Source organism: Pygoscelis adeliae, unplaced genomic scaffold, assembly GCF_000699105.1.
Source record: "Pygoscelis adeliae isolate BGI_AS28 unplaced genomic scaffold, ASM69910v1 Scaffold202, whole genome shotgun sequence".
Lineage (NCBI taxonomy): Eukaryota > Metazoa > Chordata > Aves > Sphenisciformes > Spheniscidae > Pygoscelis > Pygoscelis adeliae.
In genome coordinates, this window is record NW_008824544.1 from 3762605 (window position 1) to 3779458 (window position 16854).

The following is a 16854-nucleotide window of genomic DNA, read 5'->3' on the forward strand; positions in this document are numbered from 1 at the left end:
GCCTAGTATTCCACATGTCACTTTAATACCTGTACATAGGTGTGATTAGTTGCACTTGGTTTATTATGACTAAGATTAAATATGACATTAGTTTAATATCTGCAGTGCCCTTGCAGGAAGGATTTGATGAATGACCTAGCAAAATTCCTCCACCACATGAATTGTGAACCATTCTTGGTTATCTGTTTATTTTAAAAGAATCATTGGACACCAAAAAGCCAAATTTTCCCATGTTAAACCGACTGATAAAATTCTCAGTGTCTCTTGTGCAGTCGAGTTAGCCTCCAGAACTTTAATAAGAGTCACAAGTCAAGATGTGGGGCAGAGGGATGGGAAATGGAAAATTTGGAAATTTATTCTTGATCCTGTCAGTGACCTGGAGAATCGGTAGGGCAGCAGACAGACATTTGTTTGGGAAAGCAAAGGGCCATGTTTTTTACTTTCCTCACCTCGTTATCGAAAGTCCATCAGCTGAGGAAGATAACTGGATCTGTGACGGCTCCCTTGCCCCTGCCATTGCAAAGGGAAGCTGGTTCTTTCTTTTTTGTATTTAGTGGTACTTTAAAGGAATTTGCTCTTAATTGAAAGAGAACTAAGCGGAAATTAGGTGGTAATTTAAAGGAATCTGCCTTTAGTGAAAATTTAAAGAAATCTGTTTTAAAGAAAAAGCATCTTTCACTGGAACGTTTACAGCTCATGGAGAATAAGAAACACATAAACTGAACAGGTTTTTCTTGTGTAAACTTTAATGCTGTCTTATTGGCCTCAGTTCTGTTTCACTAGAGACACCAACAAAGTGGGTATCTGAAAATGGCAGAAACTACAATTTTTCTTTGAATTTTGGCCTTCCCCTCTCGGTGCTCTGGTACCCACATTTTATACAAAGACAGAATTTCAAATCTGAAAGAACGACTGTGCTGAATCTGTCCTCATAACGTTTATAACCTGCTATAGGACTTCAAACTTAACTGTTGTGTGAACTAGAGCATCTTTTGGAATAGACACCCAATCTCAATTAAAAAATTGCCAGTGATGGAAAAGAGAATAAATGTGTTTGCTCTCCTTTATTAAATGTTAAATGCAGTTGTAAAGTCCTTTATATATATTAATCTCTGTATTATAAACCACTAGTGTTTAGTGTAGTATGACCACATTTTTTTTTTTTTAATTTTTTATGGCCATTTTATAGGATGTTAATCGAAAAAATACCAATGTGGTGGAATCATGGGAAAGAAGTAAAGAGAAACAATCCTACACGCACATCATCTCCAAAAACGCTTCCTTCACGTTCACCTGGGCCTTTCAGAGAATAAACGAGGGCCAAGATGTAAGTACTTTACATACAGGGCTTTACAGCACAGCCTTCCTTGGGCACTCACCACCACAGCTTTTACCCTCCATTGAAGCTCACAGGCTTCTTGTAAAGGGTGAGTGGCTGTCACCATATAGCATCCCTTGGGAGGCAGCTGTGGATAAACTATCCATGTTGACAGACAGGTGCATGCATAATTCGATCCCTGAATCAGTGCCCTGGTGCACAGTCCTGTGATTAGTGTCCACATACAATGGTGCAACGGCACCAGGGTGGTTTCCTCGGCTCTTGTTCCAGAGCAGACAGTTCATCAATGACATGGCAAAGATCTACTCCATCACGGTGACCAACGCAGTGGATGGAGTTGCCTCTTCTTGCCGGGCCTGTGCGCTGGGCTCTGAGCAGTCTGGCTCATCCTGCGTGCCCTGCCCGACGGGACACTACATCGAGAAGGAGACCAGCCAGTGCAAGGAGTGTCCGGCCAACACGTTCCTGTCCATCCACCAGGTCTATGGCAGGGAGGCCTGCATCCCATGTGGGCCTGGCAGCAAGAGCACCAAGGTACAGAAACTGAGGGTCTCTGAGCGATGGGCAGACAGGGTTTATTGGGATATAAGCACTCAAAAGGCCAGTTTTAGTGCTTTCCGACAGGTATATGCCTTGTGAGCACTGGAGTATAATTATAACCAATGATCCCACTCTTCCAAATATGTCCCTAGTCTAATTTCTGTCTGTAAATATGCAATAAGAAGATAAAATTGACCACACCGGCTCAAAAAAAGGTTCATTTCAAGAAGCTGTACTGGGGACAGTGTAAGAACAGGACAAGCATATATGTTACTTCCACCTGAAACTGTCCCAGACTCCTGCTGTTTTAAACTCAGGGACTTCCTCAGCTGGATGATGTTTCTGTGCCTTTAGAAACCTGTAACAAACTCCTCTTACATGAAATTGCCCTTAAGCCTAGATAAACATTTATCAAGTGCAGCATCCTTTGGCAAGGAGCTGCACAAGGACTTGAAGAACTGCTCCAATTTGTTCATATTGTGCCTTTCTCCATCTGGGTTCTTATCCTGTCCCTGTTTCTTGAACTCTTTCTTGCGTTTCCTTTGCATGATGCAAGTATACCTGAGGCCATGTTCTGGTCTATCTACAGGGCCTTAAGCTGAGACATTGGGATCCTAAAAGCACCCACAACAAAACAAAGCAACAAACACTGCATTTTCTTGGCTAATGCAGCAGACAGCAGAAAGGCCAGGCTTAGGGAACATTGAAGTCCTGATATGTGATTGCAAGGGACTGAAACAGGAATGGGAATTCTCCCAAGGAAAAGGTGAATTACAGGAATAGGACAAAGTTCCCCTCCATCCTTAACAAGGAAAGCAGTCCTATCTGCACCAGCTTGCTTTAACTCCCAGGTGAACGGTTTGCTGCTGGTCCATAACTGCTCTTTAATGGATGCCTCTCCCTCTCTGAAGGACCACTCCGCCTGCTTCAGTGACTGCCTGATGTCGTACATCAAGGATAACCAGAGCCTGAATTACGATTTTAGCAACCTCAGCCAGGTGGGCTCGTTGATGAGTGGACCCAGCTTCACTTCCCGAGGGACCAAGTTCTTCCACTTCTTTAACATCAGCCTGTGTGGGAATGAGGTGAGCTCAGCTAGTGTTGAGGGTTGGGGGGATTAACCAATTTGCTGCCTGTGTTGATGCTCTGTGGGATCACACTGAGACAAGACGAGGACTCCCCTACAGCTGAGCTGTCACCAACACCATGCAAACACTTTCCTCTGGATCTTGCTCAGCAGTGCAAGAGGACTTTTGAGCAGCCAAGTGATTTTCCAGAGCAGACATGACAAATGTTTAAGGCACAAGTAATGCTCAGAAGAAAAACCCTGTCACATCCCTAGCTTTTCTTAGTTCTTGTGCCTTCAAGTCACAACCCTGACCTTTTTGTGCTGCCACCAAGTAACTCAAGCGAAGAGTCTGAGTCTTTCTGCCAACTTCTTTCCATATGTTTCCCTCGTGACTTGGCTGGAGATGTTGCTGTCAGCAGAGCCCCTGGTCATCCTGCTGTCTGCCAGTGGCCAAGGTGCCTGTTGCTGACGTTGATTGCAGCCTTTTAAAGTGGTGGAAAAATATGTTTAGTCCATGAGTGCAAACAGTCTCTGCCCCAGAGTCAAGATTTTTCTGTCTGGGGCTTAGACTGTACCAGAGCATGTTGTCATATACATAAATTGAAGTTTTGGAGCAGTACCAGTGATGTGTATTGTCCCATGAAAGCCAATGCATGTAGTTTACATTGATATTCAGCCCTGTAAATTTATGAAGTCTCTTTCCCATGTACCAAAGGGTTGGCATGAGTTGAGGCAAATGAGTAGTCACGTTTCTTCACAGTGTTTTGCATACTTTTAGTCTTAAATGTGTGTTTAAGTACCACCTGGATTAGAGCTGCTGACAACTAGATCCACAAAGGTACAGATATGCTCACTCCCCTGTGGATCTGGGCTTCATTTTCCCAAACCACTGCAATGGTACTACAGTACACCAACCATATGATTAGGTCCTGGGTGCTTGGCATTTTGTCGGGACAACTGAGTTTGCTGTTGCTCCGAGATTCTAGCACTGGTCTTGACATGTAACATTAACGCTGCCTTGAAGGCTATATATCTGTTTAGGGATTTCATGTATTTGTGCTTTGAAAATATTTTTTCTGGATTAAACCCCAAATAAAGAGGTATTCTACACTATATTATTTAAAGGCAAGGGAAATATGGTTTTCCTTTGCAAGCCATTTTATTATGCTCTACAAGTAAACGCTGTGCTGTCAAGATAAACAAAGAAGAGTGCTTTGTAGCACAGGTTTCTGATAAGACACGTACCAGAGGTGACATCGTGTTTCTGGGTCTGTACAAGGCTTTAATCAGAGCTTTCACAATGGCACAGTTTGTTGTTGCAATTTGTCCTTCTCATAATAGAAACATCAAGTTGTTTCTAAGGTGCAGGAATGAAACTCATCCAGTTTGCACTCAGGAAGTTTGCAATCTCTCCTTTCCTAAACTTTTTCACGTCCTATCAACAACCAACAGCTTCCCCATTTTTTCCTGATTGTCCACAGGGGAAGAAGATGGCTATTTGCACTGACAATATCACAGATGTTACTCTGAAGGACATGGTTGCAGAATCAGAAGATTTTTCCAACTTTGTGGGAGCTTTTGTCTGTCAGTCCACAATCATCCCGTCGGACAGCAAGGGTTTCCGAACAGCCCTGGCTTTGCAGTCTAACAGCCTTGCCGACAGGTTCTTAGGTACGTGGTTTGTCTTCTGCATGTTGTTATCATGGATGTACTCTCATGTATTTAGGGCTGCAGAGTAAATCCTTTTCAGCTCAGCAGTGCTGCATTACCTTGGGAGAAGAGCACAGGGGCAGCCCAAGATTCAGTCTCACTTTGTTCCTGAGCTGTGAAGCAGATGTGGACAGATGCCATTGCTTTTTGCTGCTGTTTAAGTACAGCGATGGCTGGAGTAGAAGAGTAAGGGCTCCCCCCATCCTTTGTTTCCCATTCCCATATTGCTCACTCTTCCCCGTGTTTGGTCTAGTGGGTCCCATGGTGCATAGAGTTTCAGCACAAAATCTGGAGAATGTAATTAAAAAGCACTGGTTTTCTTTCATGTTTCCTACCCACCTCATGCAGGGCAAGACCAATCACTGTAGTAGTAGCATTAGTCCAAGTGTTTCTGCCCATGCCAAGTCCCCACTTGGGCAATTTCAGAAGAAGCTGGTGCTGGTACGTAATTAGGCAAGGAAGGAGGAGGCTTAGGGCAGCATGGGGCTGTGCACATCATTAAGTCTTGCATTGCTCTGGCTCACAAGTTCCCAGAGTCTGAGGACAGATTAGACAATGAAGTCATTTAGTCTGCTCACCTATCCATTACAGGCACTGAGTGTTTGTACTTTCTCCCTGGCACTGAGCCCAGAAACTCATGTTTGACAAAAGCACGTCTTTGGAAGAGCATTCAACCTGGACTTAAGACTGCCAGAAATAAAAGTTTTGCCACAGTCATTGGTATTTTTTTCCACTGGTCAAACACCTTCTCTGTATTTTGTTTTAAAGCAGACTTGTTTCCTGTTTGAATTTGCCTGGCTTCAGTTTTCAGTTCTTGCTTCTTGTTATTCTTTCTCCATTTCACACCCACATTTTCCTCCTTGGAGAAACATTTTGTGTACTTGAATCACCACACTCTCCCCAGTCTGCTCTTCTGATAAACTAAGTAGACCAAGTTCTTCTAAGTCTCTTGCTCTCATGTATTTCTTTCAAGCATCTGAATAATTTTTGAGGCTCTTTCTGCAGCCTCTGTAGCTTGTTATTATATTTTCTTAAAGCATGGACATCAGAATGGAATAGTATTCCAGAATTTAATTCACTATAATGGCAATAAAAATCACTTCCTTATTTGTATCTACATGCAAGGATGGAATCCATGAGTCCTTCTTTCTCCAGACTCATGGGATTTCATGATGGCTTCTTGGATGTGATGTCCACTCTAGATCTTTTTCAGAGTTATGGTTTCCAAGGGAAAACCTCTCTTCCTTAGGACTGGCCTTCATCCCTTGCTGCACTTCTCTGCACTAAAATCTGTTTAGTTTAATTGGGACCAGCTTACCAAGTGAACCAAGTTGCTCTGTATTTTATTCCTGTTCCTCATAATCTTTGCCTAATCTACACACTTTACCAACAGTGATTATATAGTTGCTTGCAGATCCCTGATGATAATCTTGCATTTTGGGACTCCAATATTAATGCCTAGAGAAGCCTGGAGACACACTACATTTGATGACAATTTCCCATGGCCAGATAATTTTATAATTAGTTAGTTAAATAAGTTTTAATCCAGAGTGTGCACTTAATTGATATTACACTGCTAACTTTTTAATTAGAATCTCATGTGGTAATTAGTGAAATACTTGATGAATTTACATAATTTTCTTTAGCAACCAAACTCATCAGCACTCAAGGAATGAAATCAGATTTGTTCAACAAGAGCTGTTCTCCATAAATTCATGTTGACTGCCATTCATTATATATCTATCCGTCAACTGAAACCCATCTTCCACTTACCATTCCTGTTATTTCGCCTCATTGTGTTAGCTGCATTGTAATTTGGCTCACCATATCCCCTCTCCATCAGTCTTCTGACGTTTCTCTATCATTAAAAGCTCTATTAAAGGTCACTCTTAGGTATGGACTTGCTAGTTTATAAGCGTGCATGCCAAGTAGCTGCCAATATCCTCTCCTGCCACTGAAGGAATGAGGTGTTCAGTCATTGTCTTGGAAAGCAAGGAGATAGTCCTGATTTTTTCCTAATACGGAGAAAAGATATCAAGCTCTTCTGCTGCCTTTTCTTTATTACAGTTGTTACATTTTTAAATGGTTGAAGTTTGCCTTTCCTACCCATAAGATGTACTTTTATTTCTAGTATTTCTAAAAAAGTTCCAAACTTACAATTTTTCTAGTGCTGCCAAACACAGGCTTTTCCCTGAAGTCTTTAGCATCCATTATCATTTTTCTGTAACTCATAACTTTTGATTTTATTTGATTCTTTATTCCCCCTCCATTAAGCTTATGCCAATGTTTTTATTTAAATTGCTCCTTTACCTCTGTTCTGATCCAAGGTGGACTCTTAGTCAAAGCTATTGTCATTCTTGAGAGAGTCATTGCAGCTTTTTAGCCATATAATTAATATCTTCTGAAGAATGACATATTTTTTTTTCACACTTGATTTTGCTTCTAGTGTTCTTATTTTTGAGAAGCTGCACTTTGAGATGCCATCTCTACAGTACTGCATATTGGATGGGAATATTCTCTCATTGCCTCTGTTGAATATAATAAGGCCCTAAGGGCTATCATCTTCCAGCCTAGTGAATAACTAATCTCTGTTGATTGTGTTGCAATCCAAATTTAAGTTACCCTGTTTTCGATGCAATGTCTTTGATGAGAGGAAATGATCATCCTTGCTGACGTCAGCGTATGTTCTCAGAACAGAGATCCCTCCACAATAACCTGACATCTTTCTGCACATGCTCCTGATGGTTGCTGCAGCACAGCTCATTTTGTTCTGTCAGTTGAGGAGATGCTCTGTAGCTATCCTTCACCTGCAAGCTCTCCTGAGCAATGTTATTGAGCCCATTGATCCATGTGCTTTCACAATCCCAAGCTCTGACTTGTCCTACACCAGGTAGTAGTGTCTAGTGCAAACTGTCACCTTTGTTATCTACTATATTTACCTAAAAGGGTTATAACCAGACATGGATTTTCCAGCTGTGTGAATCGTCCTCCCAAATGTAATGCCAGTCAAATTGAAGTCAAGTCGAAGTCCTAAGAATTCAGCTAGGCTTTCTGAACTGTTGCAAGAACAAGTGGAAAACTTCTTCAGTCTTTCCCATCTTCCCACCAGTTGCTGGCTGCTACCACTTTTTCTTGTTGTTCTAGCAATTTTTCACCTCCCTGTATAGTAATGTCATTAAATGCTATTAAGTGAGACCCATACATTTCAGACTGAGAAAATGTTATACGTGAACCCCTCAGAAATCCATTCTTAGCTTGTTCATTTTTTTTTTTTCCCTTCTCAAAATTTAGGGGCTACTGTTGAAACAACGCTGGAAAATATCAGCATCAAGACAGATATGTTTCCTCCCTCTCCAAGCAAAATACCTGATGTGCATTTCTTTTACAAGTAGGTAAAAAATACTGTTTATTGGTATGTCAAATTTCTTAATTGTTTAAAGGAAACTAAAACTGTGAAGGGAGATCTTTAATCCAACTTTAATCTTTATCACTTTAATCAGTATCTGGCTGATATTGATTGGCATGTTGAAGAACATCTTATGAAATCAGCAAACACTCTTTACTCAAATCTAAATTACACTTGGTCTGTAGAGAGTGATACCAGAGCTTTGATTCATCCATGTGCTACTTCCAGTGTCATGTTTCTTTCCATAATTTCTCATATATGGCTTTAATATGTCCACTTCCCATTGCATATTTTCTTTCACATTCATTTGTATTTACTTTGATGTTGCAAAACTGAACTAATCGAGGTTAAAAATAATTGTTCCAACCTGCACAGTTACTAGTGTCCTTTTCCTATTCACTTTCCTCCATGAAAAGAATACCTCAGCTTGGGTAAGAATTAGCTCAAAGATCACCTCAATTAAGATATCTACATGCTGGTGTCTTCATGTGAACTGGGTTTCTAAGCTTGGACTCTGGAGCCTGTGGGGCTATTCAGCTTATCTTAAAGCACATACCTATATTTGTTCTACTGATTGGCTGTCTAGATTGTGTTGGATTTAGTGATAGATCTTAATTTGCTATAGCATTTTGTATATGAATATTTTATGCATATGTGAATACTTAAAATATGTGTCTGATTCTGCAAGCTGAACCCCACACCAGTGACCCTACTTTGAGTGTGTTACAGACTTGACTTACAATGTCTATCATGTTGGAATAAGGTCCATTTTTTGAATCCCCTTTGCCTTGTACTGTTTCAGGACAGTGTGGTTCTCAGATTACTAGGTGAGGAGAGAGCCATCGTAAACTCTCCAGCAGAGTAACACACCAACCACAGCACCTGCAATTCTCTTTTTTAATTGTTCTGTTCTGTTTTGTGGGCAGGTTTATTCCTTGACTCAGCAGGATTCAAACTAGCTAGAAAAACAGAGCAGTTCCCTTGGTGGCATCTCAGAGCACTCTGAGATTTAAATGAAGTGGCGAAACCTACCCTGCTTCTGTAGCTCCTTTTTTTTTTTTCCAGTTGACAAAGGCAAAAGTGCTGTGGTAAAGGGTATTTCGTTAGTTCTGCAGTTGCATGAATGGACAGAGACCTATGAAAGAGCAACATGTATTTACTGTGGTGGAAATGTATTACATTTCTCCTCTTGTTTGACATTAGGTCTTCAACAGTGACAACCTCCTGTGAAAATGGCCGTGCAACTGTTGTGACAATGAGATGCAACCCCAACAAACCAGACCAAGGAGAGCTTTCTGTGCCCAGGTATTTAAGTATTTGTGTCCTAGTAGTGCCTAAAAGCCTTTACTCCTCAGGAAACTTTTACAAAACTCATTAGTAACTTTATAGTTAACAGCAATGAGGAGTGCTGTCTTCCTCATCAGCCACCCAGGAGGTCTCATTCATTTCTCCTAGGTGAGGGACGTGTGTGTCCGTCTTCTCCCAGCAGACCAACTGCTGTGTGTTTAGGCTGTGCAGTGAGAGAGGTTACAGCTCAGGCAGGTTGTTCCACGCTTAAAGCCACAAGTAAATGTAGTGATGTTTTCTTGTCTCTACTTCTCCTTTATTTCAGATCCTTGTTTTGGTCTTTGGCTTCCTGATTAAAACTGTCTAGTCTGGGCTTTGAGAGGTAGTTTTTCTTCCTTGATCTACAGCAGTGGCTGTGAACAAAGTGATTTTTTGAAAAAGAGCAACCTGTCGTAGGAACAATGAAATCTGCTATTGCAATACTTATGTGAGCCCTGACTCTGTCTAGTTCAAGTTCTATAGGTATTTATTTATGTCTAATCACTCCAGTTTCTATCCTGGACCCCTTGTACCAGTTGTGTTTAATTTGCCTGACCTTTTTTTCCCTTCACTCTGATTCAAGTGACTCCAAAAAACTTCTTTTCTCCAAAGTACTGTTTATTCCTGCACTTGAAAACTTGCAGAGAAAAAACAATAAAATAATTAGTTCTGTTACTCTTCAGCAACACCCTGTGATTTTTTGGAAGTTCCCTTCAACTCTGATAACCCTCCTCTTTGGCTGTCAAGGCCCATCTTAGTCCATCTGGACATTACTATAAATCTGCTGATTGCCCCCTCACTGATCCTCCTTCCCAAAAGTTAAGTCCCCTTCTCAAAAGCTAACAGTGTGAGAAGTGTGGGATCCTCTTTGATCCCTGTCCGTGTTGGGACAGGTGAACCATGCTTACCTGAATGAAAGCAAAGAGGAATCTACTTCACAGGTGATAGATGAATGACTGGTGTTTGAACGCCTTTGGAGATATTTACCCTGGTTTCTTAGGGACCTGATACACTACAAAGTATGCTGGGCAACAAGCCAACATCTATCAGCTGTCATGTGAAAACCCTTCAGGTGTCCTAATGTTGTAGGTGAAACATGATGTGAGCTGTGGTAACTCACCAGTAGGGAGGGAGGAGTAACATACCTTGCTTTTAAAAATGGGAGCATGGACAGAAATGGCACACAGCTGACATGATGTAACTTATCTCAGTTCTTGTTGACTTCTTCCTAGCACCCTTTGATTAGCTCAGCAGTCAGACAGCTATTTTCAAACATGATACATGTCAAATGATACTGTATATAACTCCTTGATCCTCCAGACATGGTGTTTAGTATCATATGAAGTTGCAGTTTAAGATGACAGAGGCTGAGGAGAAAGGTCTGTCAATGGTCTTGCCATATACATTGAAAAAATGTTCCATAATCCGCAAAGGACAGTTGTCAGTTATTCAAACCAGGATAAGCCAGAATGGGTTTTTAGGGCTGTGGAATTTTCAGTCCTTCAGATCAGGATAACAGATTTCCAGATGATATAGAAAAAAACCTTTAAATCCATTTTTCTGCATGGATATATTTCACATTTACATGACCTAGCTTCTTGCATGGACTTTTGGCCACTGCTGCTGCTAGACCTGATGTAATTGTCAGTAACAAAAGCTGCGTGAATGTCCTGCCATTGCCAGTACAACTTTCTTCTGCAGGCTGAATACAAATAGGGTCATTAGTCTTTCTTAGACTAAGAGAAGCTGTTATCTCTTCATTAACTGGTGAACATCCTTCTAGTAATTAACCATGACAGGACAAGTCCATTCCATATGGATGAAATCACCCAGACATCATTAGAACAACAGCAGGAACCAGATAGCAGCACTCGTGGAACGGTCACCCAGTGCAGGAGAACAGTGATAGAGGTGCATGCTGGGCTAGCCCATGCTGGTGAAACGCTGGAGTAGTTCTGCTGGTCTCCAAGGCTTGCTTCTTTCTCTTCTCGTCATCGTAGGTGCATGAGTAGCACTCACTGCCAGGAACTGAAATGTTATTTTAGACCTTTGAGAGCCCAACATCTGTTTTTACTTAAGAAAGCATTTTACAAACTGGGAAGAAGTCTTCCCCCAGATTTTTCCATCTGCTGACTTGATGGATGTTTACCCATTTGTTGTACTTACCATTACCAATCTTCAGCAGCAGAATGTGGAGTGAGGATGCAAACCCCAGAGTGTTTCCTAAGTGATAACTCAGCTTTGCTCTCCTCCTAGCTCATGCCCTGCGGGCACCTGCGATGGGTGCACTTTCTACTTCGTATGGGAAAGTGCAGAAGCTTGCCCTCTCTGCACGGAGCAAGACTACCACGAGATTGAGGGAGCCTGCAAAAAAGGATTTCAGGTACAGGACCCATGTCTCCAAGTAAGATGGGTTCATATGGGTATAACTTGGACTCTGTTGAAATTCGGTGTGCAAGTCAATACGTAAGTGCAGGTAGAATTGGGAAACCTCAGTCCAGGCTCTGAACTGCCTGGGTGCAAGTCTCATTGGTGAGGTGCTGTGTGGAGACTCGGGGATATTTGTGCCAATGGCAGCATGGTTCCTGGGGAAGAGGTGGCTTGTGTTGACCAGCTATGTGGGTAGGGACGTGAGCTCTGTATGCATTCATACGTGCAGGCAAGTTATTTGTGAAGGATGGAGTGGCCAAAGGACTTCAATCCTTTCATGGCCATAAACATCAGGGACAGGCTAGGAAAGGATTCAGAATTTCAGTTCAGAAATTCATCCTTCCTTGATTGCAATTTTTTTTGCTGCTGCCTTCTCTAGTCAAATATTAGGAAGTCCTTTCACAGGTTCAGAACTGTCCTGTTGATCAACAGCTCCAAGGCAGGCACAACATATTCACAATAGCTGTCCAACCCATATCGTGCCACGTGAAGAGCAATTTGGAAGAGGAAATCCTTTTGCCATGTCTGAACCTGCAGGCACAATCAAGGGGACAACTGAGTAGACAATATGACTCAACCTGGAGTCTGAAAACCTGAAGTACATGTTTTGGTTTGCTTTCATTGAAAAGATGTCTAACCTGTCTACCTCAAAACAGCTTGTTTTCTTCAACTAAATAGTTCTGTCTTTTCCTATAAGCAGCTCACTTTTTGGTGTTTTCTGTTTTCCGTTTGAAAGGAAACCTTGTATGTATGGAATGAGCCAAAGCATTGCATTAAAGGGGTTCCCTTGCCAGAAAAAAGGACCAGCACTTGTGAAACAGTGGACTTTTGGCTGAAAGTTGGAGCTGGTGTTGGTGCTTTCACAGCCGTTCTGCTCATAGCCTTGACCTGCTATTTTTGGAAGAAGAACCAGAAGTAAGTACTGCAAATTGTGTTCCATATAAAAGTAAGCTAAAAGCTTGATGTAGTGAACAAAAAGCCTTTTCATGGATCTGACCTTATGACAATGTTGATGAGAAATACCATGTTGATGAGTCCGTTAATCCACCAAGTTGAGGTTTCTTCTGCCAACAGTGGCTATCAAAAATGCTAGTGAGGAAAGTATAGGAAATCCACAGTAATTTGCTATGACATAACTTCCCAACAGGAACTGTCTTTTTAACCCTCAAGAATTTGAAATTGACCTTAGGTCCCGAAGCAACACGGCTTTCTCAAGGTCTGAAGACCAAAAGGATATCTCTTCAGTCTAATTAGTCCCTTTCAGCTGGGTTAAAATAAGGTTCTTGACGGTATATTGCTTAGATCTATGTTGGCAGGACGTGTCTGATACGTGCACAAAAGATCCCTGCGTCTCAGACTGAACATACTGACTGTTCCCCATCCCCATTGTCCTCTGCTTCCCAAATCTCATGCCATAGACTTTCAGAATGTGATTCCACCTCCATGGGATTTCATTGCCCCATAGCTCATCCAGCTTCACCAAACCCAGACTCCAGTATCATGGTCCCCACCTTTTGCTGCCTCCTACCACACATCTCTCCTGCTACACATCTCTCCTCTCCCCCATAGCCCCCTTGGATATGGGTGTGATACAGATTCTGATACAGGCTGAAGTCAGACCTGCTGTTGCCCCAACCAGCACACAGGTCGGACTTCTTCATGTGGGGAACCCTCTTGACCTACTTGTGGTCTTTTGGGAAAACACGGCTCTTTTATAAGGATAGAGGGCTAATCTGGAGAGCAGGAGCTCGATGTATTGTTAGTACTATTCTGGTTACATGTTTTTAATGGTTGAAAAATATCTAATTTCCAGTAAATACCTCAGAAGTAACTATGTGGAAGGACTGCAGATAATCTAAATTACAAAAGCCTTGAATATGGGACATTTGTAAAATAATCTACACCTGTCTGGCTTTATATCTTCAGGCTGGAGTATAAATATTCCAAATTAGTGATGACAGCAAACTCAAAAGAGTGCGAGCTGCCAGCTGCTGACAGCTGTGCTATAATGGAAGGAGAAGATAATGAAGAAGAAATAGTATATTCAAATAAGCAGTCACTGCTGGGGAAGCTCAAGTCCTTGGCAACGAAGGTGAGTAGTAATTACTACTATTAATACTAAAAATAATTATTACCTTTATTTATTACTGGATGTGATGAGGCTGTGATGCTAATTTGCACAGTGCTTTGTGCAGCCTCCCACGCACACGTCACCCAGTTCATAGTCGATCTGCTGAAATCCACAGTATGGATAATGATAAGAAATGTTGCAGGGTATTGAGTAAATGTTCCCTGTTCTGCAGAGAGATTTCAGTAGCATTCTTTATTGTATGGGTGATACCTAAAAAGGGTAGTTAATGGCGAGGGGATCCTCTCTTCCCAGATTCCTACCAGACACCTCCATTGCTGAGGCAATCACAGCTATTATAGATACAGAAAATTAACATTGGGAACATAGCCACTAGCCAACTGCTTGCAGCTTACCTGGGCTGGCTTCATGGCTGACTTGAGAACCATAATTTTGAGTACTGTAGGGTTTGGTTGAAGAGGAAGCATCAGCCACAGCCTGTTACCCGATACAACCACCTCCTCCATTTCAGTGGGAAGCAGCAGCAAAAAGCATTTTTTTCTGCAGCACATGTGATGTGGGTTGTTGCATGTCTGAATTCATAGCACAAAGGTCTTCGGTGTCCTTTGAACATTTCTGAGAAGAGCAACAGAGGACCGTCATGGTAGATCCCGCAAACACTTTGGTCTTTATTCCAAATGCCTTGAAGTCAATGGAAAGGGTAGTGTTGTCTTTAAGGGAGTCCAGCTGGGGCATCTATTATGATCAGGATACAGGTGGATGACATTTTCCCTTTCAAACAGTTTTGCTGAAGAGGGTTGTTTCAAAATAAGAAGGTTTCTTAAAATATCACAATAAATTTTTTTTGGAAAAGTCTCTCTCTTCTTTCTTGTCCAAATAATATTCGAGAATGTTGAATGTTAAGATTTTTTTCATTTATTCCTTTTTTCCTTTCTGTGACTGAGTGCAATGTAATGTAATTTAATGTAATTAAAAACTGTGTGCCTCCTTTCTTTTCCCTTATTTTTCTCTTCTCTTTGTTCTTTTACTTTTTTTATTAGACTGCTGTCCTCTTTCCACGCTACCTGCTCCCCAGATCTCCCTCCTAGGAGATGTTACCATTACACAGCTACTATGCAGAACTTCCCCTTGACCCCAGCCTGACTATTTGTCTTGCAAAATCAATATTGTTCCTTGTGGAAAGGGGCAGAAATTCAATATTAATTCTTAATTCAATATTAAGAATATTGAAAATGTAAATAAAATCAAATCACATCAAATTTTGTGGTGGTGTTGCAAAAATGGAAGTTGATTCCATTTTGAATCCTATAGGGACTGACTTTGAAATACTGATGATGTTTTTTTGTCTGTGAAATGGCTTGGCCGGCTGTGGCTGAGCATAGTGACCAGTGCTGCTGGTGAGGATCATGTTTTGCTGTACGCCTGATAACTGTAAAAACTTTGCTGACTCCATTTGCAGCACCAACCACTGGCTCCTTCCTGATTAGAAGTATAGAGATGAGAGCGTGGGAGAAGTGGTTTTTTTTCTCTTTAAAGTAAGCTTTAGTACTTTAGTATGCAGACCACTTGAATGCCTATTTGGACTCAAAAAGAGTTTTTTAAAGTTCCTATATCCGTTGTAGCAGGCTTCCTGAGTATTCTCTCTTTTTTAAACAAGCCTGTCAGATATTTCTAAGCTGGTTCCTTTTTTTCTGCTAGATAATCATAGCTGGCAAACAGCTTCCAGTATCTCATTAGCTTACTGAAATCTGTGTCCTGTATCCCTGCAGATAACTGGAATTTAATATATATTTCTCCAAAACAAATGTTATAGGCATCAGTTTTCATTTATGCAGAAGATGAAGAAATTCATCTCCTGCTGCATATGCATGTGAAATACAGAAAAAGATATATGGAGGAAAACAGGGGAGAAAAAGAGGAGTAGCATTTTTTTATTGTATGGGTGATACCTAAAAAGGGTAGTTAATGGCGGGGGGATCCTCTCTTCCCAGATTCCTACCAGACATCTCCATTGCTGATGCAAACGCAGCTATTATAGATACAGAAATTGAGAGATAAAGAAAAATCTGAAGTATCCTAACTGTATGTTCAAGCTTCAGGCAATGGCATTTCTATGATGCAAAACATCTCATGAAAGTATTAGTTATTTTGAGTACCCAAGGAATTTGGGGCTAGACCTGTAACATAGAAAGAAATTACTGTTATTTTTAATGAGAATATAGAAGTTAAAGAATTATGAAACTGCTTCAGACTGGAGGCTGTTCTAGTTCCATCTGTTGTCTCCAGCATAACAATACCAGGTCCTTCAGAACAAGAAATATGTACTCTGCAGTAGGCTAGCGTAGGATAGTTTTCTCCCCTGCTCTTTCTCACGTCTGCACTAGGATGTCCTGATCTGAGTGAGATGGCTTTAAAGATCAGATCATGAGGTTAGTTTAACATAGTTTCCAAACTTGTTTGTGTACATCAACAAGTATAAAAGGCAGGTACACGAAGCAAGAACCAGCATTTTCTCGTGACTAGTTTTATTAGTGCTCCTTCATTCGTTGCTTCTGCATGGACCATTGGGTTGTTCACATAGGCAGTAATGCGTATGTCCACACTTCTCACCCTGATGCCTGCTGGCCAGATGGCCTAGGCTGTCACGCAGCAAATAAAAACAGAAAGAAAACTCAACCCTCCAGCCCTGGTTTTTAAGATGGCAGAGGATTTGTAGACTCTTTTTGTCCTGTGGGTCTCCCAGAGGAGGAGTTGGGATGGGAATCCGGGAGTGAGGCAGTGGTGTTCACATTCACAGACTTTGCTCCAAACATTTTATTTATTGTAGGAAACACATTAATAAGTAATAATAACCATAGATATGGTTACCTTGCAATTCACCAGCTCTAACTACCTGTCCTATACTATGAGTATGAAATGCAAACTTTCCCTGTACCCTCTAAAGT

General features: G+C 41.4%; 1 protein-coding gene across 1 annotated transcript in view; it reads left to right on the plus strand.

Moving 5' to 3' along the window:
• KIAA1324L (KIAA1324-like ortholog) overlaps nucleotides 1–16854 on the plus strand; it is a 49314-nt gene that overhangs the window by 32017 nt on the left and 443 nt on the right. Inside the window, exons 12-20 of the mRNA XM_009321766.1 lie at nucleotides 1190–1327; nucleotides 1610–1873; nucleotides 2791–2964; nucleotides 4430–4619; nucleotides 7950–8046; nucleotides 9268–9369; nucleotides 11647–11773; nucleotides 12557–12735; nucleotides 13747–13912. Coding sequence (XP_009320041.1) covers nucleotides 1190–1327; nucleotides 1610–1873; nucleotides 2791–2964; nucleotides 4430–4619; nucleotides 7950–8046; nucleotides 9268–9369; nucleotides 11647–11773; nucleotides 12557–12735; nucleotides 13747–13912 — 1437 coding nt within the window. The remainder of the gene's footprint in view (nucleotides 1–1189; nucleotides 1328–1609; nucleotides 1874–2790; nucleotides 2965–4429; nucleotides 4620–7949; nucleotides 8047–9267; nucleotides 9370–11646; nucleotides 11774–12556; nucleotides 12736–13746; nucleotides 13913–16854) is intronic.